Source organism: Eleutherodactylus coqui, chromosome 4 (genome assembly GCF_035609145.1).
Source record: "Eleutherodactylus coqui strain aEleCoq1 chromosome 4, aEleCoq1.hap1, whole genome shotgun sequence".
Classification (NCBI taxonomy): Eukaryota; Metazoa; Chordata; class Amphibia; order Anura; family Eleutherodactylidae; genus Eleutherodactylus; species Eleutherodactylus coqui.
The window spans coordinates 203,765,667-203,790,822 of record NC_089840.1 but is presented as its reverse complement, the minus strand read 5'-3'; the positions used below and the strand labels follow the sequence as shown (position 1 = coordinate 203,790,822).

The following is a 25,156-nucleotide window of genomic DNA, read 5'->3' as shown; positions in this document are numbered from 1 at the left end:
TTTAATGCACTCCGTTCATTTCGATAGGCAGTGCAGCAGGGCATCTAAAACGTGCTGCAACGCCGGAAATAGTGCATACAGCGTTCATTTTAGCATCCATTAAAAACACTGTGCTAAAACCCTCGTCTGAGAAGCCCCATTGAAATGAATGGAGGCTTAGTGCAGCGGTTTTAGCGGATGTTTAAAATACTCGCTAAACGCTGTACAAAAACACCTGTGTGAGAGGGGCCTAAGGAAAGGTCTCGGATTGGTGAGGAACAAGGACAGGGTGTATATTGCTTAAATTGGTGGGTTTTCATCACGAAATGAAGAACTGAAAACATTTAAAGCTTATCTGTCACCTACTTTTAGGCCTGACAGCTTATGGGCTGAAAGTAAGTGACCCTCTGAGTCTGGGGAGGTTAGTGTTATACTTACTTTCCCCCGTTGCTTTCCTGGTGTCAGAGCTGAAAGCCGCTGCTTAATTGAGTGGCGCTGCAAGTAGTCCTCCCGTTCTAATTTTATAATGGCGGACTGCATAGCAGCACCGCTCAATGCATTTAGCGGTAGCTTTCAGCGCTCACACTGGGGGAACGACAGGAGGGGTAAGTATAACACTTACACCCCCGGACTCAGTAGGTCACGTACTTTTAGAGGCAGGCTTTCTGAGGCTGGTCTGACGCAGAATGAACGCTGCGAACATTCCGCTGGAAATCAGCCCCGTGTGGACCCAGTCTAATACATGGGGTCTCTGTTCCACTCTAGAAATGGTGTTCAGTGCTGTTCTAGGAGCATATTCACTGTTAGGCTTTATTTGCATATGGCGGATTTACTGTGGATTTTCCTTGGGGAAAATCTATGGCATCTACAGTAGTAGCAATGTGGATAAGATTTTTTAAATCTCATCCAGATGCTGTGAAAAAAAATCCCACTTAGGCTGCCTGCAGACGAGCGGGTCGGATCCGTCAGTGAGAATTTTCGCCGCGAGACCCGACCCGAGAGCCTGCAGGGACGAGCGCATACTCACCCGCGCCTGGCGGTCCTGGCTCTTTCATGTGCCGGCTGCGGCGCAGCCAGCGCATGCGCAGACCGGAGCCGGCGGCCGGGTGAGTGCGAGCCCCGCACAAAAATAGGACATGCCGCGGTTTGTTTGCCGCGCGAGATTTCGCGCGGCCAAACCGCGGCCGTCTGCATAGGAGTGCGTATTGTAATGCACTCCTATGCAGGCTTTCAGTGGCGGAAATCCCGCGGGAAATACCGCCGCGGGATTTCCGCCCGTGTGCAGGCGGCCATAGGCTGATTCACGTGTTGCGGAAATGCTGCAGATTTTCTGCGTAGAAAACGCCACGGAAAAAACACAGCAGAGAATTTTGCTATCAGAGTGAATGGGATTAAAGCAAATCCTGTTCACATGAAGAGGAAAAAAAACGCTGCAGATCGTCTACAGTAACTGTACTGTAACTCTAACCTGTGGATTTGCTGCTTCCGCAACGTGTGAACGCACCATAAATCAGACTGGCTTTAATTTTTCACAGTTTAAAACCTTGTGTAAGAGGGAAAAAACTTTTAAATTTTTTTTTCAGTAAAAACGTTTAGATGCTGCAGTCAGCAATTACTGTGGCATCTGCAGGGTTAAATGGTATAGAGGAATGATTAAAGGAGCAAGTCCTCATCTTTTTACTTTTTTACTGGTAAAAAAAATCCTTATGCAACAGTCGGAGAGCAAATATGCTCTCTGATTGATGGGAGTGGTAACATGAACAAAATTCTTGTCACCTCTCCCCTGGGACAGGGAGAGAGACAAGAGGATCACAGAGCTGCTCTGCTGCTACTGGTCTCCCCTCCCTGTCTGCACTGCACACCTGCTGAAAACTGACAGCTGCATATTCAGTATTCCTGGCCCCACTTCAAATGGCTGTAGCTCCAGTTCTGTAAGTGATAGTGATATGGTTTTGGTGTCATGCTTTAAAAGGATAAAAGCATGTTGATGGCTCTGATAGAACCGTAGCTACTGCCTTTTGAAGTACAATCAGCTCAGTTAGTCCAAAACTGTCGTATTCCTGCAGAACGAGCAGAGCTCATCCCAAATTATAGGGGGGTTAAACTGGCCAAATCTTTCTACCAATACGCTGCTGCATAATAATGAGATACAAAATCATTAATAAGTATAAACCCAGAAACATAAAGCATCGGGATGGTAAAAGGAAGCTGCCCACAGACATTTAGCGATTGTTGGCCAAAAGGGCTAATGACTGACGATTATGATCCCTGCTTATCCAGTTGACGTTCACAACATCTCAGCGGAACGTGCGAATCCTATGTAGACGGAGGAGATAAGCAGGTGCCAGAAGCCACTTTAGTAATCCTTCCCGGGATAGATGAAAAAATAGAGCGGAAATGTGCTCAGATTTAATCTTACTTATTGTTTTCTGGTCTGTGTTTTAGGTACATAATAGGCAAAAAAGGGGAGACCAAGAAAAATCTGGAGTCCGAGACTCACACCTTTATTAGTATTCCTAGACCAGGGATGGAAGGAGAGATTGGTAAGATTCACTTCTAATAGTGTATTATGTGCTTTCTCTGCATGTCTGATTACGCCTCTACGTTAGGGCCTATTCACTTGGAGTTACAGGAATCCACATCTTCTTACTATCCCATTGAGTTCTTTGGGAATCCGTGTCTTAGTTCATATGGTGCAGATTTGAAATCCGTGTAGTGGAAGAAAGAGAATTGACATGCTAATTGATGCATATTCTATGCTGGAAAAGCTGCACCTGGGTTAGCCTGATAGAATGGGGATAATCTGCATGCAGATCGGTGGCATCTTCAGATGAAAATCTGCATCAGAAATCTGTAGATTTCCATTGAGGTCTTCATCAGATATTTGCAATGCGGATTCATTATGATACGAAGGAGGCCTAACACTCACCGGTAAGTTCCTCAGTGTTCCAGGCGTCCTGTTACCCACCCATACTGATGACGCTTCAGATGGCATGTTGGCACAATGGGCAAAATACATAACCTCGTTCCTGCATACTTTTAGGATGTGGAAATCTGTGTCCTGCATGTCCTCCTATAGAAGATGCCCAGGGTGAAGGCAAGGAAACGTGCAAGTTCCACAGATCCAAGCCAGCATTATTTCCTTTTACATGGGCCGAAATAGGCATCCGATGTGCGCCATTCATCCAGTTTGGCGCTTGTTTGCCTGGCCTTATATAGAGGACTCTTCTGTGATTGTTCATATCCTCCATTCACCTTCATCATTCTCAGCAGCATATCCCCTGTTTACACAGAACAGTGTGCTGCCAAGAATGATTATTTTTCTGGCTGTAGAAAAGTTGTGATCAGCCAATGAACAAGCTGATTGCTGCCTGGTTACACTGGACATATAAAAGGGCCTTTAAAGGAGCTTAATATAATTTTTTCACTAAACCTCCAACCTGGTTCCATGACAGCCTACATGAGAACTACTGTTAAGAAGCTAAACCACAGTGTCTCATTGCCACAGAGTAGCTTTCACCTCTCCTGACATCTCTGCTTTGGTAAATACCTGTATACCCTATAATAAAACTATTCTGGAACATCCTTTCTTATAACCCTGCATAGTGTTGTTCCTCTCTTATTCCTCCTAGAGATTAAGTAAATTGTCAAGTGGGTGTTACCAGTTGGGGGTGGGGTTTCTCTGTACACTCTCACATTGTCCAATCAGTTCTGCCAGTATCAGACAGTGTAAGGACACTCCCCTTTGACAATGAGAATGGTAACACCCAGTTGTCACTTTATTCATAAATTTCTAGGAAGAATCATGGCACAACACGTTTATAAGAAAAGATTCTCCAGAATTGTTATTTTATGGGTAAATCAAGTATTTACTAAAACGGACATGTCAGGAGAGGCGACAGATGCTCTTTAATGAAGTTGAATGTGATTTATGAAAATCTCTTTCACGTTTTGCATTTGAGCACCAATGGCTTGCAGTTTTTATCATGATTTTTGTCTGCCCTGACTATGTCGCTATAGTTTTTTCCCTCTGTGGTTGTGACCTTGCACAATCAGTTTGAACATTGACTATCGCCTTATCTTTTTTTTACTCTCTGACCAGCAGGTGGCGCACTGATCTAATGAATAACCTTCTTTTTAAGCAATCATGTTGCTGTTTTTTCAGCCCGCTGTTTATATCCGGTGTTAACCTTGGTTTGTTTATCTGCTTTGAATTTGATGTTTTAATGAACTAATTGAATATTATATGAAATCTTAATTAATATTTGTATATACTGCCGTCGCAGTTGGTGGATATATCAGAATTGTAGTGCCATGGTATCTATACTCTGCTGCTTCATCGCGCTTTATAGAGTTTATAGAGTGTGTGTGAACCTGTTTACCCGTACAGTACACGCAGAAGAGAAATCCTTTATATCTGGATGTTATACATTAGATTTAAAGGGCCATTGCATTGGATTTTTATTTCATTCATAATGTAGCTATGTACATTCATAATGTCCCCCAGGTTATATAAGTCAGCTAGTATTACATTGGTTAGTTATTCTTTCTATCTAAAACTTCCTGGACTCCTTCTCCTCAGGTGGGTCTTGTGATCTTCTTCTGACCACCTGAGATTTACTTGGCTTTATGTTCCTCTCAACAAGGCAGTTTCTCAGTCAGCATAACTCCTGTGTGATGGACCCTGCCACACAAGCTCTTTGGAGGGGGCACAGAAACTCCTATCACAGTTACACACTTAGAAATAAAGGAGATGATAATTCAGCCTCCTGACTGTATACTTATGTTCTGTAGCTTATTTAGGTGACAGTAATGTAAGCACACAGTCCTCCCAGCAGGCAGAGATGGTACAGGTTGTAGCTGCTCATGTCATGTTGTGCTGATGGATTGATGGTACAGAATCATGAAAGAGAAAACAGGGACAAATATCAGCATTATGATGATGCCTGATAAGCATCAGACCTCTGGAGGCTGCATTGCATAGAAGTGACTGCAGTATACATAGGAGACGTCCAGTGGGTGACGGGCAATCAGGTGAGGGTGGCAGGGATGGAAATTATGTTTTTGCCCTTTTCCTCTTATAGCACAGCTTTGATAGGTTATAAAAAATAAGAAAAGGATGATAGAGAGTATGACTGCAGGATTAGAGTACACAGGGTTTATCTGTTACCATGGAGACACAGATTTCTGCATAGGAGCTGTGGACACAGAATAGATAGAGATTTTTAATGAAGACCTATTAAAAAGTTGTTTCATTTTTTCTTTTAGTTGCATTGGAGCATGGTGTAAAAGGGGTATTCCCATCTTAGACCTTTATGGCAAAGCCATAGAATATTCCATAAATGTTGGACAGGTGCTGTCCAAGAGGTGAGCCCTGCCTTAATCTCCCGACCAGGTTCCCCCAACCCTGTCCAGCCATTGGTCACTGTGTCCAGGCTGCAAATGAATGAAGAGGGGGAGGAGATTACAGACATTGGTGAAGTCGCTGCGTTCTGCTGCTTCCATTACTCCGATGGAAATTTTTGAAACGCTGCCGCACATCAAGCTCTGCTGCTCCTGCAGCTTGGAAGTCATGGAAGCAGCTTAGCAAAGTGAGCCGCTCTGTTTCTGTAACTCCCATTCACTTCTATGGGAGTGAAGGAAGCAGTGGAACAGTATGAACTTGTCTGTTTCAGTAATTCTCGGCACTTCTCCATTCAGTCACCAACTCAGCAGGTGGGTCGGAGTCAGGGACCTCCCCCTCCTCCGGAGATAAATGTGGGTTCCAGAGGTGAGACCCGCATCTGTCAGACATTTATGGCATATTCCTCAGATATGCAATACAAGCAATAATAATGTCTGTTCGTTTAACACTGGCAGTTGATGTACACATAATCCTGTTTGTGGAGAGCTGAGGATCCACATGACATTCTGTTACATACAATGCAATGAAAATAACTTTTCAATGTAACATAATATGTTAGGCTGAAAAAAGACATATGTCTATCTAGTTCAACGCAATGTTGATCCAGAGGGAAGTCGAAAAAACCTCCAATGAGGTATGAACCAATTTTCCTCATTTAAGGGAAAAAAATTCCTTCCCGACTCCAAATCTGGCAATCAAAATCCAGCATAATCCCTGGATCACTGACCGTTCTGGAGTAATCAGTGACTATAACATGCAATATTGTATCGCTCAAAAAAGGCGTCCGGGCCCCTCTTGTACTCTTTTAGTGACCTCACCATGTCCTAAAGCAGAGTGTTCCACAGTTTCTCTGCTCTTACAGTAAAGAACCCCCTTCTATATTGGTGCAGAAACCTTCTTTCCTCTAGACATAGAGGACACCTCCTTGTTACAGTCCTGGGTATAACTAGATGATGGGAGAGATCTCTGTATTGTCCTGTGATATATTTATATATAGTTATGAGATTGCCCCTCAGCCATCTTTTTTCTAAACTGTATAACTCCAACTTTAATAACCTTTCTGGGTATTGTAGTCCGCCCATTCCGTTTATTACTTTAGTCGCCTGCCTTTGTACTCGCTCAAGCTCTGGTATATCCTTCTTGAGTACTGGTGCCCAAAACTGTCCACAATATTCCATGTGTGGTCTGACCAGTGACTTGTAAAGAGGAAGAACAATGTTCTCATCATGTGCCCCTAGACCTCTTTTGATGCACCCCATGCTCTATTTGCCTTGGCAGCAGCTGCCTGACACTGGGTGCTCCTGTTAAGCTTACAGCTAACTAAATCCCCAAGTCCTTTTCCCTGTCAGTGTTTCCCAGTGGTTTCCCATTTAGTGTGTAATGTTGACATGTATTTCCTGCCCATGTGCAGAACCTTCCAGTGTTAAACCCCATTTAGCGCTTTCCTGCCCCCAACTTATCCAGATCCTCTTGCCACCTGACGGGTAATATGTTCTGTGATTGGTTGCTTCTCTTGAGCTAGAACAAAATTGTTTAAAGTTAGATTAAGCCATAAAAAATGTAAGACACAAGCAAAAATGCTGCATGTTTAATCACAGGGAAAAAAATGATTCAATTAGGAACCAATCTCCCTTCCACCATTGTTTCTAATAAATGATTCAGGGGATTTTATTGTTTCGACAATTGCCGTTCAGCGTGAGACATCAGACTTGTAGAAAGTTTCCACGGATTTGTTTTAATCCTGCTTTAGAAAAGTATCAGCGCATTGTCCACTTATTATGAACGCGCCTTTAAAAGGAAAAAAAAGAAAGAAATCCTTTGTTTTATAAAGAAACAACATTTCTGCTGTCGGCACTAAAATTATAATTATGTTCCCTCTGCTGCTGTCATACCTTCTCTGCTTAAGTAGACATTAATTACATGGTGTTGGAGAATTTGCATACGTATTTGACTGAACATAATCACAACAAATGTTTTGTGAAGTTCTGCTCATTAATTAACCCCTTTTGGTTGCTTTGTTTGTAGTTTTGTTATTTAGCGTGTTAATATGTTGTAATGTGGTTAGTGTAGTCATAAAGTGAGGATATAGTTAGACCCAATGCCCACGGGCGGATCGGATTCTGCATTCCTTTGGACCAATTCCACTTTGTGCGTATGTGCGTGCTGCATGTGTTAAAGTTGCATATGTGCGTTTTTGTACATCTGTGTGTCATTCGTTATTCATACCTGCAACAAAGAAACGCAAGAAAGCCCAATTGATGTTACGTTTTTGTTTTCACAGCCTCCTGGCAACATGCGTAAATAATGCAGTGTGTATGTATGTGACATCCGTGTTCTTGTCATTTTTTTTTTTGCACAGCCATAGACTTCAATCGGAGATTTTGGTCCTTGAATATCAACCAAAATAGGACATGCTGTGATTTTTTTTTTTTTTTTGTGTACAACATCGGTCCACATTAAAAATGCATTTTGGATATACCAATTTCCTTAACTGGATCTGGGTGCTGTCTGTATACAGTCAGTTAAAGATACAGACAGCACATGGACAGGAAATGCAAAATCAAGCAACTTTCTAAATAATCTCAGTTAAAGGGGTTGCGCAAATTGTAAGACTGCATAGTAATGGTGTCCACCATAGTGGCGACAGTAGCAATGGTGCCCATCATAGTGGCAAAGGTAGTAATGGTGCCCACCATAGTGGCGAGGGTAGTAATGGTGCCCACCATAGTGGCGAAGGTAGTAATGGTGCCCACCATAGTGGCGAAGGTAGTAATGGTGCCCACCATAGTGGCGAAGGTAGTAATGGTGCCCACCATAGCGGCGACAGTAGTAATGGCGCCCACCATAGCGGCGACGGTAGTAATGGCGCCCACCATAGCGGCGACGGTAGTAATGGTGCCCACCATAGCGGCAACGGTAGTAATGGCGGCCACCATAGCAGCGACGGTAGTAATGGCGGCCACCATAGCGGCGACGGTAGTAATGGTGCCCACCATAGCAGCGAAGATAGTAATGGCGCCCACCATAGCAGCGAGGGTAGTAATGGTGCCCACCATAGTGGCGAAGGTAGTAATGGTGCCCACCATAGTGGCGAAGGTAGTAATGGTGCCCACCATAGCGGCGACAGTAGTAATGGCGCCCACCATAGCGGCGACGGTAGTAATGGCGCCCACCATAGCGGCGACGGTAGTAATGGCGCCCACCATAGCGGCAATGGTAGTAATGGCGCCCACCATAGCGGCGACGGTAGTAATGGGGGCCACCATAGCGGCGACGGTAGTAATGGTGCCCACCATAGCGGCGAAGATAGTAATGGCGCCCACCATAGTGGTGACAGTAGTAATGGTGTCCACTATAGTGGTGACGGTAGTAACATTGACCCCAGTAGTAATACAGACCCCCTTAGTGGCCCAGAAGTAAATGGATCCCCATAGTGGCCTAGTAGTAATAGTGCCCTCATAGTGGATCCAGTAGTAATAGTGTCCTCTAATTATCCCCAGCAGTACTAACTGACCCCCTATAGTAGTCCGACTGGTAATAGTCACCTCCGCCCCCCCCCCGCCCGCCCTCCCATTGGCCTCTGGCCGGGCAGAATACCTGCAGACATTCCACTTACCCAGCCTGCAGCTCTGGTCCGTCAGTGACAGCAGCAACTGCTGAGTCTGTGACCGCTGACCTCTTCCCTTGGCATCTGCACTGCAGGATGGCGCACGCAAACACGGGTGGTAGTGGTCAGCAGTCACAGACTCTGCACTGCCACTACTGGACTAGAAGTACAGATTGGATGAGTGATATGCCTTTTAGGTTGCTGCATGGTTGGTGGGCAACGTAACATGAGGTGGCGGGACGGATTCAGTCTGTGGGCCTTAGAGAGTAACTTTATGATTAGTGCATACCCGACTACTGGGAACTCCACTGATCCTGAGAATGGAAGTCTGGTCGGCCCCCAAATGAATAGAGCAGAAATCTATGCACACTTTTAATTTTTTGTGAAGTTATTCCAGCTCCATATAGCCCCATTACTATATGTAGACTTCAATATAAATAAAAAATGAGGACTTCCAAATAAGCCAGAGAGTATTGACAGCAAAGTTTGACAACGGTGATGAACTCCCCAAATGAGTTCAAGTGGAAATGCCAAGACCTTCACCATTTCCACTTCATATTCAAGGGACAAAGCTTTTAATTGTTACTACAGAGGCTACAAGAGTTGTATTCCTTGGATAAGGCCCGTTCATATGTCTTATCATGGAACTTGAGACTAGTAGAAACCAATCCCACATTTTTCCCACAAAGTTTGAGCTGCCTATGTATTGAGCTCTTTCATTCTGGAAGACAGTGGCAGTCCAAGGGGTATTCTGGGACTTTTACTATTGATGACATGGTTACAGCAATGGGAGCTGAATCTAAGAATAGGATAGGTCATCTATAGTTGATCAGTGGAGGTTCACCACTCTGGATCCCCACTGCTACTTTCTACTACTCAAATAGGAGGCACTGACTTCCATTAATTTCAATGGAAGTGAGGCCAGCTATTACACTTCCAGCCTTGACCAGTGATGACGACATCTGGCCCACGGCACTGACAGTGGGCTGGACATTCAGCTGATCAGTGGTGATCCTGAGCGGAGGACCCCCACTGATCAACTATAGATGACCTAACCTGAGGATAGGTTATCAATAGTAAAAGTCCCAAAATACCCCTTTAAAGAGGACCTGTCATGTCCTTAAATCTGCAATGCTGGCTGCATAGCTTTGTAGCCACATCCCCGCTACCTCTATTGCAGGCTTTCTTTTGTTCATACTTGCCCTATTCCCCGTAGCAGCTCTCCTTAGATTCAGCTCCCAGTGCTTTAACCATGTCAAGTGGGCCGTCCCCACTGCTCACTGTCAGTAGTTGACTTGATTCACAGTGCACATGAGGACCGCCCACTTGACACATTCACAGTACCAGGAGCTGAATCTAAGAGAAGCCCATATGGGGAAATGGGGTACTATGTATCAACAGAAAAAATACATTATTGGAGTCAATGTGGCTGCAGTTGTAAAGCAATTTGATTCTCTCATAAGATCATTTAGACTGGATCTTGTGGGGGGTCTGGAACGCAGACCGTAATGCGAATGTTGCCTGTATCCAAATTAAGAGGAAATATTATATAGAGTACTCATAGAGAACCATAATAACCACTACACATAAGACCGTCTAGTGATCAGAATGAATTCTGTTTATTGTTGTACATTGCTAGTTTATATGCAAGTTGTAAAGAAGGCGTTTCCAAATGTTACCTGATGCCTGGTTACAAAGTACATTTGGCAACTGTAAATCAACAAGCCAAATGTTACCTGATGCCTGGTTACAAAGTACATTTGGCAACTGTAAATCAACAAGCTTTTCTAAACAAAAGGTATCAACAAAACTGTTTGAAGTAGACATGGAAACAGTTACAGTGTGATAATACAGGTTTTGTTAATTACATTTCTTGTTTGGGAAGAACTGTAATCTTCAAAGTTCATCAGCAATTTGCACATCAAAAGAGGGGACATTGTTTCTAATTTTCACATAGACAAAACTGGTCCAGCCACCTACTCGGAAGTCAGCACAAAGTTGGTAAGTTGGTATTCAGTAAGATAACTGAATAAAATCTAATTAGTCATACATTTGGTATTTTAAAATCAATATTTATATAAACGCTTGAATATACCTTTTTACATATGATTCTATATCCAAATTCTACTAGCAACTTCCGGAATGTTTTACATATAATACATAACATTATATAACCAAATAACTAATGTCACATTCATTACACTGTTTCCTTATCTTTCTTATGTTAGGTTATTGATTAATAATGATTGACCCCTATCATTCCCCCATTTGGACATCAGAGCCACCATTATCTCCTGGTTCTGTCACCCATAGGTGCCGGGTTCCCAGGAAGGAATGGTGCACTCTATGTCCATCAAGATATTTAAACAAATGACATAATATCAGATATTGCAAGTCAATCAAGTTCACAATACAGTAATCTTAGATTTATCAACATCAATATCGTCATCGTCATATTAGACACTTAAAGGGGTGTATTTTTGGGTATGTCTCAAAAAGTCTCTACAGGAGTGGGGACAGATAATAGACAAGTCCGCAAAATGTCTTCTCCACTTCTGAGGTTGGGCATACACGTGTGGGAAATATTTGCCCATCCAGTCCATCGCTTCTCCATGTGGATCGTTCGTAGTGGTGTTTCCCAATAAGAAGACAGTCCAATAAGACAAATGCAGAAGTCAAAATCAAAATGTCCATTACCTCCCCCACCCACACAACGCCGGGATCCCACCCATCACTTTTCCTCTGGCTCGGGAACTTTCTTGCAGTGGGAGGCATGTATCCACTTTTACAGAAGTAGGCGTTGACAACAGAACTTGGTATGGTCGTCAAACCTTGGGTCCAAGGCCTTTACTACGTGTCTTTTTGTGACCACCCAATCTCCAGGTGGCAAGAAATGAGTCCCCTCTAGGTTGTCAGGGTCTGGAATTGGGGAAAACACTAGATCGGGTGTTATTTTCAGTTTACGACATAGTTCTTGTACATATTCAATAAACTTATCACACTCCCGCTGTAGGGCCTGTGGATGGTACAGGCCTAATCTTGGCATAGAGCCAAACAACACTTCTTTTAACTTAAGCATATCATTTCAGTTCTTTCAACTTTTGTTAAACTCTGCGGGTGATATGGAGTGTAAAACGCTTGTTCCACCCCAAGGCTGACATCACCTTTCGCATCACTTCACCTGTAAACTGTGTACCTCTGTCACTCTCAATTGTCTCTAGTACCCCAAATCTACATACAAGTTCTGACACAAGTTTAGCCACTGTACATTGTGCGGTGGCTTTGAACAGGTCCACGCACACAAGGACGTACTCATACCTGCCTGATTTGGGAAGCTGGATGTAATCGATTTGTAATCTCTGAATAGGATACAGTGGTCTGGGTGTGCACTTCACATGCCTTCACATATGCCTTTGCCAACCTGTCGAACCCTGGAGCATACCATACCTTGTCCATAACAGAAACCATGGCATTCCGAGAGGCATGCACTTTCCCGTGAGCTAGGACGGCGAGGTGGGTGTAGGCAGCCGCTGGTACATCATCTACGTCCCGTAGGACGCCAAATTCCAAATCAACAAGAGCGGTGGGACCAAGATCCAACTTACAGCACAAGGGGTCTTGCGTCCTGTCCTAGGAGAGCTGCAGCCTTGGCTGCCCTATCCCCTTGTTCTCTGGTGACTGCCCCTGCGTGTGTGCTTTAACCTTTATTATGGCCACCTGTCCTGGCAACATGATAGCTTAATGGGCTTGCCTTGTGCCGTGAGAAAGCTCCTGGACCGCCAGATGGGTCCATAATCGTGTGCAGTACCAAAGGCGTACCTGGAATCAGTGTAGATATTAGTAGTGGTATATTTTTCAATCGTACAGGCCTCAGTTCCTGCGCTGACATGTATGGCGGCAGTGGTTTTTGTACAAGCATCTCATTCAGTGTGACTACTTCAAAACCTGTTACAAACCTTCCTTCGTCATTCAGGTATCTAGATCCATCCACAAACATTTCAAGGTGGGGGTTTAGGAGGGGTTTGTCAGTGACATGTGCGAACCCAGCTGTCACAATCATGCTGGTGTTCTGCGTCAAAGGCCTCCTCTTCATCATCAGTCAGAGAATTTGCAAAAAGCTGGTCCTCTGTACTTACTCCCCCATTTGAATCAGTGTCACCTAATGGCAATAAGGTGGCCGGATTCAAAGTGGTGCAACGTTGAAATGAGACATTGGATGAAGAGTGTAAATGCAAGTTCCATTTTGATCCGTCTAGCAAGAGACAGATGTCTACGGCTTACCTGTGTCAGGATACCATGTATGTCATGTGGGGTGTAGATCACCATGGTGTGATCTAAGACAACGTCAGAACTTTTGTCCATTAGTGCCTGAACTGCTAGAACCGCTCGGACGCAGGATGGAGACCCTCTAGCCACCGCGTCAAGATGGGCACTGTAGTATGCTACAGGTCGCTTTTTGTGTCAGCACAGCGGTGGCGTGTCCCTCCATCTCAGTGACGTACATTTGGAAAGGGTTGTCATAGTCTGGCAGCCCCAGTGCACCCGGTTACCTGTACTTTCAGCTGATAGAAGGCTGACTCGGCCTGCGGGGTCAGGGCAAATGGCCGTGAACCCAAACAGTCGTACAGAGGCTGCATGGTCATGGAGGCAGAGCGTCCATTGCCAATAGTATGAAACCAGTCCCAAGAAGGTACGCAACTGGGCATGGGAGGTGGGAAGTTACATGTCACTTACCACCTTCGTGCGTTCCGGCGTCAGGTGCTTAGTACCTGGACCTAGGCAGTGGCCCAGGAACACTACGTGAGACTTGCAGAACTGAAGTTTCTCTTTGCTGGCTTTGCAGCCATTCTACTCTGATGGAGGAAACACAAAAGGCTTAGTGATGCATTGAGGTAACTGTCAGCAGTACATAAAAGTAAATTAAAAACAAATCATCAACATATTACAAGAGGGCGGTGCCCTCGCGAATTGGCCAGGCGTCTAATACCAGTTTCATGAATCTGGTGAACTGGTATTGGGCTATACTGTGCCCCTTGTGGTAGCACTATCCAACAGTACTGCTTTCCTCTGAAATTAAATACAAACAAATACAGACAGTCTGTCGAGGTCCGTCTGACTGGTAGCCCAAAGGCTCAAAGGAACGACACTAAGAACTTGTTTCTCTGCGTGCGTAAGAGTGAAGACAGGGAGAGGTGTCGCTAGGTCTGCTGCCATCCGACCGAAGGTCGGGTGACTTTCAGACCTGGGGTGTATACGAGCCTCACCGGACGAGTGAAGTTCGATACAAGATCCCAAGGGTCCCATCATTTCGGTTCCCAATATGCTTTCAGGACTTTCCAGCACAAGGAAGCGCATGAGGCATCGTGACCCTTTAAACATTACCTCTAGTGGTTCAGTTTCTGCCAGCTGAATCGGCACTCCTGAAACCCCTTTCACCAATTACTGCTAGATAATCAAGCTGGTATTCTATTAAAATAGATCAGAACCTTGTAGCAAAAAAAAAATTAAAAATTAAAAATTTAGAAATTGCTGACCTGCAATACCTGGATCACCTATGTCAGATATCCAGTTCCTTGGGCTAAGCAATGACTCAGGAATTGGAGTTTGTCTTGGAGGTGACTTACTATTTGTCAGGACCTGCGGAAAGCTGAGTTTCTGCAGTGGCTATCAAGACAAATACATGAGCCGGATCTACCAAGAGAGCAGTTAGTTTACAAAACCTCCTCTGAACTGTCACTTGAGGTCTCAACCCGTACCGATCCATCCGGTGAAAATTTGATGGATGCAGATAAGGCTTGTAAGATATTAGTACAAATAACAGACATGAATTACAACAAGGCAGAATAATCCACAAACATGTATTCATATTGGAATATGATATTCTTTAAGCAAATTCATTATTAATCTGATCCTGCCTGCAATGTCTCATCAAATTTGAGAAGAAAAAATTTCCTAACTGCCCAAGCTCCTCACCCCCTCCTTTGTAGACAAAAGAAGGATGAAACATTACCTACTTTTACATTATCTAGCTCCACTCCTTCGATGCTGGTCGTTTGCATGTCTCTCCTACAGAACATTCTTTCAGAGACAGTGCAGTACTAACAGCATTTAGCAGTGATATAGACGTCCAACCAATCACAGAACTGACATTTACACAAAAAGCAAAGAAACTAAAATATATCTTAAAAAAATCCCTATATGTTCTCTATTTTTAAGACCGTATAATTCACATAATTCATTACAAGTTTCTTATTTCATCAGCGTCTTTCTTCCTTTCTATGACACTGAATTTTATCTCTATGAAACAATAGCTAAGATATTAATAAGCAACTAAAACATTCAGACTTCAAACAGCATTAATTATTAGTAATTACTAGACGTATACTTCTCTCCTAGGCTGGTCTGTGTTGAGGGTGGAAGACCTCTTCCTATTGTTCTTCCCTCCCATCTCCTTACATCACCTAGCTCCACCACCTGTGGTCTGGCTCAGCGTTTGGTCTTTCTTGCCTCATTTAGTTTCTAGCCACCGGACAGTATATACCATATAACACAAGTATCTCATGTGAAGTAGAAACTGGGATTGTATTTACTGTTCATAGAACTTCCCATATTGAACAAAGTATATATATATATATATATATATATATATTTAATATAATACAACATAGGGGCTTTTTTTTTTTTTTTTTTTTTTTTCTCATTCCTATACGGACTGATAATATGTGAAGTAGAAATTGGGATTGTATTTACTGTACACCAGACTTCCAATAATGAGCGAATTATGTATAGATAAGAAAAACTCTTAGTACCGCGGTTTTTACACAATTTGCTCAGAATAGGCTACCCAATGACAAACACAATACAACTTATGCCCATTTCTACCCACATACTGATATTCACCACTCCAGATAGCAACTATTATTACCGTGCATTGTTAAACCTTCTACCTTTCCTTAACTCATTGACTTGCTTTTTTCTTTTTTTTTTTCTTTCTTTTAACAAGTTATACTACACTTTCTTTGTTCCCTATTAACCTGCACAGTCTGCTTACACCATTCCTTACTGCAGAGACAATACAACCCCCCATAGCTCATACCTTCTTTACACTCAGGAAAAAAAACAAAACAAAAAAAACCACCCAGTATATATATACTTCATTGTTCTTTTGAACCCCCACAGATGTGAGTGGGGTATAACTTTCTTACACTTAGAAATTAGACATTACAAGAACACTAAGACGTACAACAAAGACTAGTTTACATAACAACAAGACTTACAAGACAAACAATAGTGGTTATTTGTCACATAATTGTCCACAGATTTTGCATGAACTTACTTTATGTCTTAGAGGGACACAATCTATAAGAGGATTCCCTTTCTCTGATAACCCCTTACTGCCGTATCTATACTTGCCTTAATCCATCTGTCTAACATATTTTTATACAACCTTTTGACTATCTCTGAATCTTTTCCCCAAACTTGCTGGTCTAAGACTCCCAAAATTCTAAACACCTTACTACATTCTTCTTCCCACAGCTAACGTGCCTTCTTTGTCTTTTACTATTTCTCTAGCTGATTTCCATATAGGCATACTGCTTGCCCTGTACATTTCCCATATTGTCTGTTCCTTTATCTAAACCGGCGTCTCTGATATCTTTCATATGCTTTTTCCCGTACTGTTACCAGAACTCATACTTAAAGGTTCCTGCTTTTCTAAGTCCTATCTTTCTATATTTTATACACTTGTCTGCAATCGTCTCCCCCTTCCCTTTCTCACACAGCTTATGGCACACAGAACCTTATTTGTCACACAGGTTTCTATTTGTCACACAGGTTTCTATTTGTCACACAGGCTTCTATTTGTCACACAGGCTTCTATTTGTCACACAGGCTTCTATTTGTCACACAGGTTTTTATTTGTCACACAGGTTTCTATTTCACACAGGCTTTTATTTCACACAGGCTTTTATTTCACAGAGGCTTTTATTTCACACAGGCTTCTATTTCACAGAGGCTTTTATTTCACACAGGCTTCTATTTCACAGAGGCTTTTATTTCACACAGGCTTCTATTTCACAGAGGCTTTTATTTCACACAGGCTTTTATTTCACACAGTACACTAAGGACCCCTGGTCCTGGAATAGTTTTACGGACTCCTTAAGGGGGGGGTTTAGGGGAGACCAGACCTCTCTTCTAAGGGAACTTCTGGTGATATTATAACAGACTCAGTAAAAGCGAATTATGGCTAACACGACAGACTATCAACGTACAGATTTCAACAATTACTACAGGCAACATGGCAATATACACACAAGGGTTCTTCCGTCTAGCACGGTCACTAAGAACACCGTAAATAACAGGCAGAAGCGTCCTATATAACATACAGCAACTCACCCCCTGTCGACACGAGACTTGAAGTCAGGAGAGCCCAGAGCTTGAGTGGTAAGTCAAGAGCTTACCGTATACCGGTGTTTTGTAGATCTGGGGTCCCGTGGCCTCTCGTCCGGCTGGTCGGCAGGTAGTGTCGTCAGGTATCGGCTGCAGGTAAGGAGTTAGCTTCTGCCCCACGTTGGGCGCCAAATAAACTGTGGGGGGTCTGGAACGCAGACCGTAATGCGAATGTTGCCTGTATCCAAATTAAGAGGAAATATTATATAGAGTACTCATAGAGAACCATAATAACCACTACACATAAGACCGTCTAGTGATCAGAATGAATTCTGTTTATTGTTGTACATTGCTAGTTTATATGCAAGTTGTAAAGAAGGCGTTTCCAAATGTTACCTGATGCCTGGTTACAAAGTACATTTGGCAACTGTAAATCAACAAGCCAAATGTTACCTGATGCCTGGTTACAAAGTACATTTGGCAACTGTAAATCAACAAGCTTTTCTAAACAAAAGGTATCAACAAAACTGTTTGAAGTAGACATGGAAACAGTTACAGTGTGATAATACAGGTTTTGTTAATTACATTTCTTGTTTGGGAAGAACTGTAATCTTCAAAGTTCATCAGCAATTTGCACATCAAAAGAGGGGACATTGTTTCTAATTTTCACATAGACAAAACTGGTCCAGCCACCTACTCGGAAGTCAGCACAAAGTTGGTAAGTTGGTATTCAGTAAGATAACTGAATAAAATCTAATTAGTCATACATTTGGTATTTTAAAATCAATATTTATATAAACGCTTGAATATACCTTTTTACATATGATTCTATATCCAAATTCTACTAGCAACTTCCGGAATGTTTTACATATAATACATAACATTATATAACCAAATAACTAATGTCACATTCATTACACTGTTTCCTTATCTTTCTTATGTTAGGTTATTGATTAATAATGATTGACCCCTATCATTCTCTTCTGTCACTGCAGCGACTATGCAGTAGATACAATAGGCTACAAATATGGCACTTTTGACTTTCACCATATGTTCTGTACTCTCGTCAATTGTTACTGTGTGTGAATAGAAAGAAGTGCGTGATCTAAAGCCGTTAGATCTCAGAGTAGTAAGAGCTGGGGTCTATGACAATGTAGTGCGGGAAATTACAATAAAAGCGCCTTGTATTTAAATCTTGCCAACACTAAATATACATGAATTATTGAATGATTGTAATGACGCCGGCTGGACTCGAAATGGCAGAACTTGACTTTGATGCTTTCTTGCCACACAAAGTATGGACCATCCTGAATAACAATTTGGTTTGCGCCAAACAAAAGCTCATTTGCAGTGATTCTAAGGAAATAAAGCTAAAACATACAGGCGTGGACAAAAATATGGAAACACCGTATGAAATGCATGGGAATTTAATCATTAGCACTGAGCTGCCCTTTTCACCGCTGCTTGGCTGAGAGCTTTCCTACCAAATTTGTGTTTACTTCACCTCTTGTCCTGCTCTGGGTGGTTTTGGGAGCCGGCTGGTAACAGCAGCTCAGTGGCTCAAACCCCTGACCAATGGAACCTTGTTGCTCAGGCAGATGTTCACTTCTGCCCGGCAGGATCTATGTCATATTACCTCCACTTAAAATCGGTCTCCACATTGATATATGATTTATAATCCCATGTAATTTAAGGCATGCATTTCGTACGGTGTATCCAGATTTTTTGTCCACCCTTTGTATGTTCTAAAATATACTATGAATACTTGTATACAGATCGGAAATAATTTTGACACCTTTATTTTAGTAATTACAGGACAGAAGCGCAATGGAGTTATTTCTGCAAGGACTCGCATTGAACTGATAGCAGAGACATTTCGGAAGAGGCAGCAGTTCACACACTTCTTGTCCTTTGCTCTCAACCAACCAGAGATTCAGGATGGGTTTTTGCAGTTTAAAGAAGAGGTTTTGTCAAAATGCTCCAAGGTAGGAACACAAGTCATTTTTACTGTTGCTTCAAAACTGAAAGTGGATCTCCAACTTTTAGCACCATGCTGTTTTCAGGTCCACAATTCTGTGCTTCCCCTTAAAGGAAGTCTGTCACCATAACTGTAACCCAATATACTGTTATGTATGCGCTGTCATAAGGAACCCAGCGTTGGGCCTCATGTCCACAACCATGTTATCACTGTGTATAGGTGGACGCGTGATAGGTGGTGCATAGAGTCAATGAAAGTCAATGGGCTTTCATTGATCCATGCACACTGGCGTATAGACACTGTGTATCGATGCGCAAGAGAAATACATCACAGCATGCTCTATTTGTCTGCGTACGTACGGAGCATTAGCCCTATACACTTGTATAGGCTGCGTAAGATACACTGTCCAAAAATGTTATCGCACTGCACATGTCCGTGTGCTTGTGATACGCAGGCATGCGCAGTGTCATATGCGGTCTCTGCCGGCAGCACGTATGGGTAAAACCCTACGGGGAAATCAGCAGCGCTTTACACATATGCCCGTGGGCATGAGCCCTTACTTTCATCTTTTGCCATAGTGTCACCTATGCAAAAATATTGGTCAATATATTTCTCCCGCACCATATGCTAATGAGCCCCATATCGTCCAATGAGTAGTCCACCTCTGCCAGTGGTACAGGTTCTCTTCCAGCCTTTTTTGCTAAAAACATCCCATTTCTTGCTGAGTGCAGTAGGCAGCATTATTTTTCCGTCCAAAAATCAGAAACCTGACAGATTGGAAGCAAACGCAAGCCTTTCCGTTTTTTTTTAAAAACCCCTTTGAAATCGATGGGGGAAAAAAGGAATCCGTTTTTTCCTGTTGTATTTCAATTTCTCTCCTCAAAAATACAGAGCAGAGGGACGACAACCCTGAACCGAGCCTAACGCAGGTGTGGAGGCAGCCTTACAGGATGTAAATGATGAATTGCCACTAAAGCTACAAGTGAACTTCTTTGGAACATTTTAACTTTTGCAATCGTTTATAAATCTTCCTTTGAAAAGGTCACAGAGACTGAACAGGATATATTTTCTGTGTTAAAATCGATGAAACTAAAGAACATGTAATATCATTTCACATTTGATTAATCCCGGCCAACTGGCCCAATGGAAATCATTCATAGAATAGGAAGGTAGAAGAAGCTCAATCATCAGGCCATATAGTGGGGCCTACAATAGTTCTGGCACAGGACAGTTCTGGGTAGAGATGAGTGAGCATACTCGCTAAGGGCAATTACTCGATCGAGCATTGCCCTTAGCAAGTACCTGCCCGCTCGGAAGAAAAGGTTCGGCTGCTGGCGGCGGGCGTGGCGTGGCTGGGGAGGGCGGGGAGGAATGGAGGGGAGATCTCTCTCTCCCTCTCTCCCCCCCGCTCCCCCTGCTCACTGCCGCAACTCACCTCTCACCCGCGCTGGCAGCCGAACCTTTTCTTCCGAGCGGGCAGGTACTCGCTAAGGACAATGCTCGATCGAGTAATTGTCCTTAGCGAGTATGCTCGCTCATCTCTAGTTCTGGGTTCTTACGGTGCCCTCTCCTGGGTAAACCTTCTCTGTAGTAATGTAAAAGACAATCATTTGGGGTTTGACCATAGTAGAGGGGCATGCATATATCGCTATATGGACATAATCCTTAGTTAGTAGGGATGAACAAAAAGTTCAACATTGAAAGTGATTGTCTCTTCTTGCCTGCTAGCGCATATGGGCATCATGGTCCTCCCTCCATCTATGAGCCAAAACCTACAGAGGTGTTAATAAGGAGCGGCTTGTGCTCTGGCTGATCTGATCCATCTGAATGGTCACCGCTGCAGGGAAAATCCATAGCCTACCGTATCTCAACGTGTCAACATAAACTCCAAAAACTACAATATATTACTGAACCCCAATCGCTTGTTCTTTGATTTTTCTTTCTGGTACCAATCTGTGGCCCAAGGGAATTAATCTGAACTTCCATACCAGATACAGCCTCACGTATGCATGGTCTGACGTAATTGGATAAGTGTTCAACAAGCGTTGGTGCCTGTCACTAAAGGGCGGGACCTCAGATTTAAAGTGCCATTATGGAAAGGGAAATTCTATTTAAATAGACTGATATAATGCATAATACCCGCTTAGCTGCTGATGCTGTTTCTCTGAATATGAGAGATAGTGATAGGGGAGCGGGATCTCCTCTACTTTGTGTGTACGGTGTAAGGGAGACATGATGCTAGCTAGTTTCCAACCACTAGCTCAGGGAAAACTGACAATTCCTGATGGAGTCTGCAGAGAATAAAATGGTTGAAAAGGCAGAATACACGTTATAGAATGGCCACTACACTTTCAGATGTAAAAGGGGGTTTACACTTTGAACTATTGATGGCCTATCCTCTGGTTAGCTCACCAATAGTTGATCAGCAGAGGACCGCCCACCAATCATCTGTTTACCGGACTACAGATAACACCTTACACTTTGGAGCAGCCTGGGTTGGACACTTCTCCCATTGATATTCACATACCAAAGTGAACAGTGACTGCAATACTAATGTGCGCCACTGAAAAGTGTACGGAGCCGTTTGCTTCCATCTCTGTATATGGTGACAGCGACCCTGCAAACAGCTGATCTACGGAAGTCCTGAGTAGTGGATCCCTACCTATCAACTCTTGATGACCTGTCCTGAGGTTAGATCATGAATTATTGTTCAAGGCTGGACTACTCCTTTAATCAAATAATCTACATTAAAGATATTTTGTAGAAAAGAAAGGAGTTTGAGATTTTGGCGTCCTGCTTCTTGGAAATATGTTGTTATATTGTTTTAGTGACACTTTTAGTGCGCAGTCAAATGGAGCTGTTATAATGAGCTCTTTACTGAGCATGCTTGTAATATAAAGTTCTCCTGGTTTGGTGCATTTACTCTGTATATGAGAACCTGCAATATTCGCTGTATTCAGAGGCGCATCGGTATTAGTAATTATGCTGCACTTTTTTCTGTGGTTCATAAGTTGCACACAGGAAGTCCATCACCTACATATGACCTAGTAACCCAATATACTGTTATGTATGGGCTGTCCTAAGGAACCCAGTGTTACCTTTATCTTTTGCCAAAGTGTCTCCTATGTTAAGATATTGGCCACTAGGCTTCTTATATGCTAATGAGACCCGGACCGTCTGATAGGCGGACCGCCTCAGCCAGCAGTCCAAGCTCTCTTACAGCCTTTTCTACTAAAAAAAAACAAACAAAAAAAAAACGCCCCCTATCTTGCTGAGTGACACCTCCAGTTCTTCCTGCTGGTGATGTCATGCGTTCCACCTCCAATGCGCCTGCAATCTGGCGCATGCAGAGTGACTTGTTCTCAGACTGTACTGACGTCACGCTCATGCCAGTTGTTAAAGGCATCATACGTTCCCTGATGTTAAAGAGTGCACTGGATGATACCCACTTAGAGGATTAGCAGCCCCATACACTGCTTTGGACTGTGGATGCTTTTAAATCATTTTCTTTTGAAATACCATGTATCTACCATTATTACGTTATCTAATCTAGTATATGTGTAAAAGTTTTTCGATGACACTTTATTCAGGTCTGATAGAGAAGCTATATGGCACATTTCCCTTCTATGAATACAGCTTTGTTGAAGTATATATTTTTATTTTCCAGAAAAAGAACGCTGTTCAGTCATCATTTACAGACCATTTGCTACGAAATAATCTAATGCTTTAGGGATACAAAAGAATGAAGTATGTTTAATACTTGACACAGTGTGTGCATCCTTTTTATAGACAGACTCCTGCTTAGAGTTTATGAAAATGCAACCTATTTCTCAGGCGTTAGAAATGAATAACCATTTGTCTTGTACCAAAAATAAGATATCTTGTTTAAAAAAAAGTTCTCTATGGTTGGCCATTTGGAGATAAGAACTTTTATTTCCTGTAGAGTATATATAGGCAGCAAGAAGGGTGTGTGTGCTTTATGGTAGCTGAATGAATGGGAGTGAAGAGTCAGGGAAATACTGTCTGTAGGAAGTGAAGGAAGAGAGAGGCATATTATGCTTTATCTGTGTATATAATGTTCTTATCCTACTTGTCTAGACTTCCAGAAGTACAGTAGTCTGATAGCCTTCTAATAATAATAATGAGAGGACTGTGATCATTCTGTCCTAGTCTGTAAAGCAAAGCTGACAAGTGATTTGTACAAAACAGCAGTATGATTTTTCTTTACGTTGATAAAAAAAAATCACTTAAAATCAAAGTATGTTTATACTGGTAATACAATCCTGATTCAAGTAATATATAATTGTCTGATGATGTATTCCCTTTAGAGGGTGTATCCTGAATGTAAGACTTTGTTTGTTCTGTTTCTTGACATATCCTTGATAAACATTTTATAGTAGGCATTTTCAGAGTTCTTCTGAAGTACAATCCCAATTCCAAAAAAGTTGGGACGCTGTATAATATGTAAATAAGTGTAAAGAAAAAAAAAATTCAATGATTCGAAATCTCATATAAGTATATTTTATTTACAATAGAACATAGAAGTTGAAAGGGAGACATTTTTCAATTTCAGTTAAAAAAAAAAACTAATTTAGAAATTGCTGGCAGCAATACATCTCAAAAATGTTGGAAGAGGGTTAACAAAAGTCTGGAAAAGTAAGTGGTACTAATTAAAAACAGGTGGAGGGTCAATATTCTACTAAATCACGTAACTATAATAGGAACATGTTAGAGAGGTAGAAACTCTCAGAAGCAAAGATGGTCAGAGGTTCAACATTCTGTGAAAAACTGCATCTAAAAAATAGTGGAGCAATGTCAGAAAAATGTTCCTCATTGTAAAATGTCAAAGACTTTGAATATCCACCATCTACAGTACATAATATCATAAAAAGATTCAGAAAATCTAGGGGAATTCATGTGCATAAGGGACAAGGCTGATGGTCAATATTGGATGCTCGAGATCTACGGGCCCTCAAGCATCACTGCATGATTCTGTACTACAAATCACTGCATAGGCTCAGGAATTCTTGCAGAAATCATTATCTGTGAACACAGTTTGCCATGCAATGCACCAATGCAAGTTAAAGGGGTTGTCCCGCGCCGAAACAGGTTTGTTTTTTTTCAACCCCCCCCCCCGTTCGGCGCGAGACAACCCCGATGCAGGGACGTACAGAAAGCTTACCGGAGCGCTTACCTTAATCCCCGCGCTCCGGTGACTTCTATACTTACCTGTGAAGATGGCCGCCGGAATCCTCTTCTTCCGTGGACCGCAGCTCTTCTGTGCGGTCCATTGCCGATTCCAGCCTCCTGATTGGCTGGAATCGGCACGTGACGGGGCGGAGCTACACGGAGCCGGCATCCTGCACGAAAGGCTCCATAGAAGAAAGCAGAAGACCCGGACTGCGCAAGCGCGGCTAATTTGGCCATCGGAGGGCGAAAATTAGTCGGCACCATGGAGACGAGGACGCCAGCAACGGAGCAGGTAAGTATAAAACTTTTTATAACTTCTGTATGGCTCATAATTAATGCACAATGTATATTACAAAGTGCATTATTATGGCCATACAGAAGTGTATAGACCCACTTGCTGCCGCGGGACAACCCCTTTAAAGCTGTAGCATGCAAAGAAGACTCCATATCAACACAGCAGAAATACTAGCATCTTCTCTGGGCCAAAGCTCATTTAAAATGGGCTGAGGCAAAATGAAAAACTGTTCTATGGTCAGATGAATCGAAATATAAAATTATATTGGAAAACCATAAACGTCAAGTCTTGTGGACCCAAGAGGAGAGGGACCAT

General features: G+C 42.7%; 1 protein-coding gene across 2 annotated transcripts in view; it reads left to right on the top strand.

The window, feature by feature from the left end:
* ASCC1 (activating signal cointegrator 1 complex subunit 1) overlaps positions 1-25,156 on the top strand; it is a 296,768-nt gene that overhangs the window by 8,937 nt on the left and 262,675 nt on the right. For both annotated transcript variants that reach the window (XM_066600567.1, XM_066600568.1), the window contains exons 4-5: positions 2,425-2,522; positions 19,185-19,363. In XM_066600567.1, coding sequence (XP_066456664.1) covers positions 2,425-2,522; positions 19,185-19,363 — 277 coding nt within the window. The remainder of the gene's footprint in view (positions 1-2,424; positions 2,523-19,184; positions 19,364-25,156) is intronic.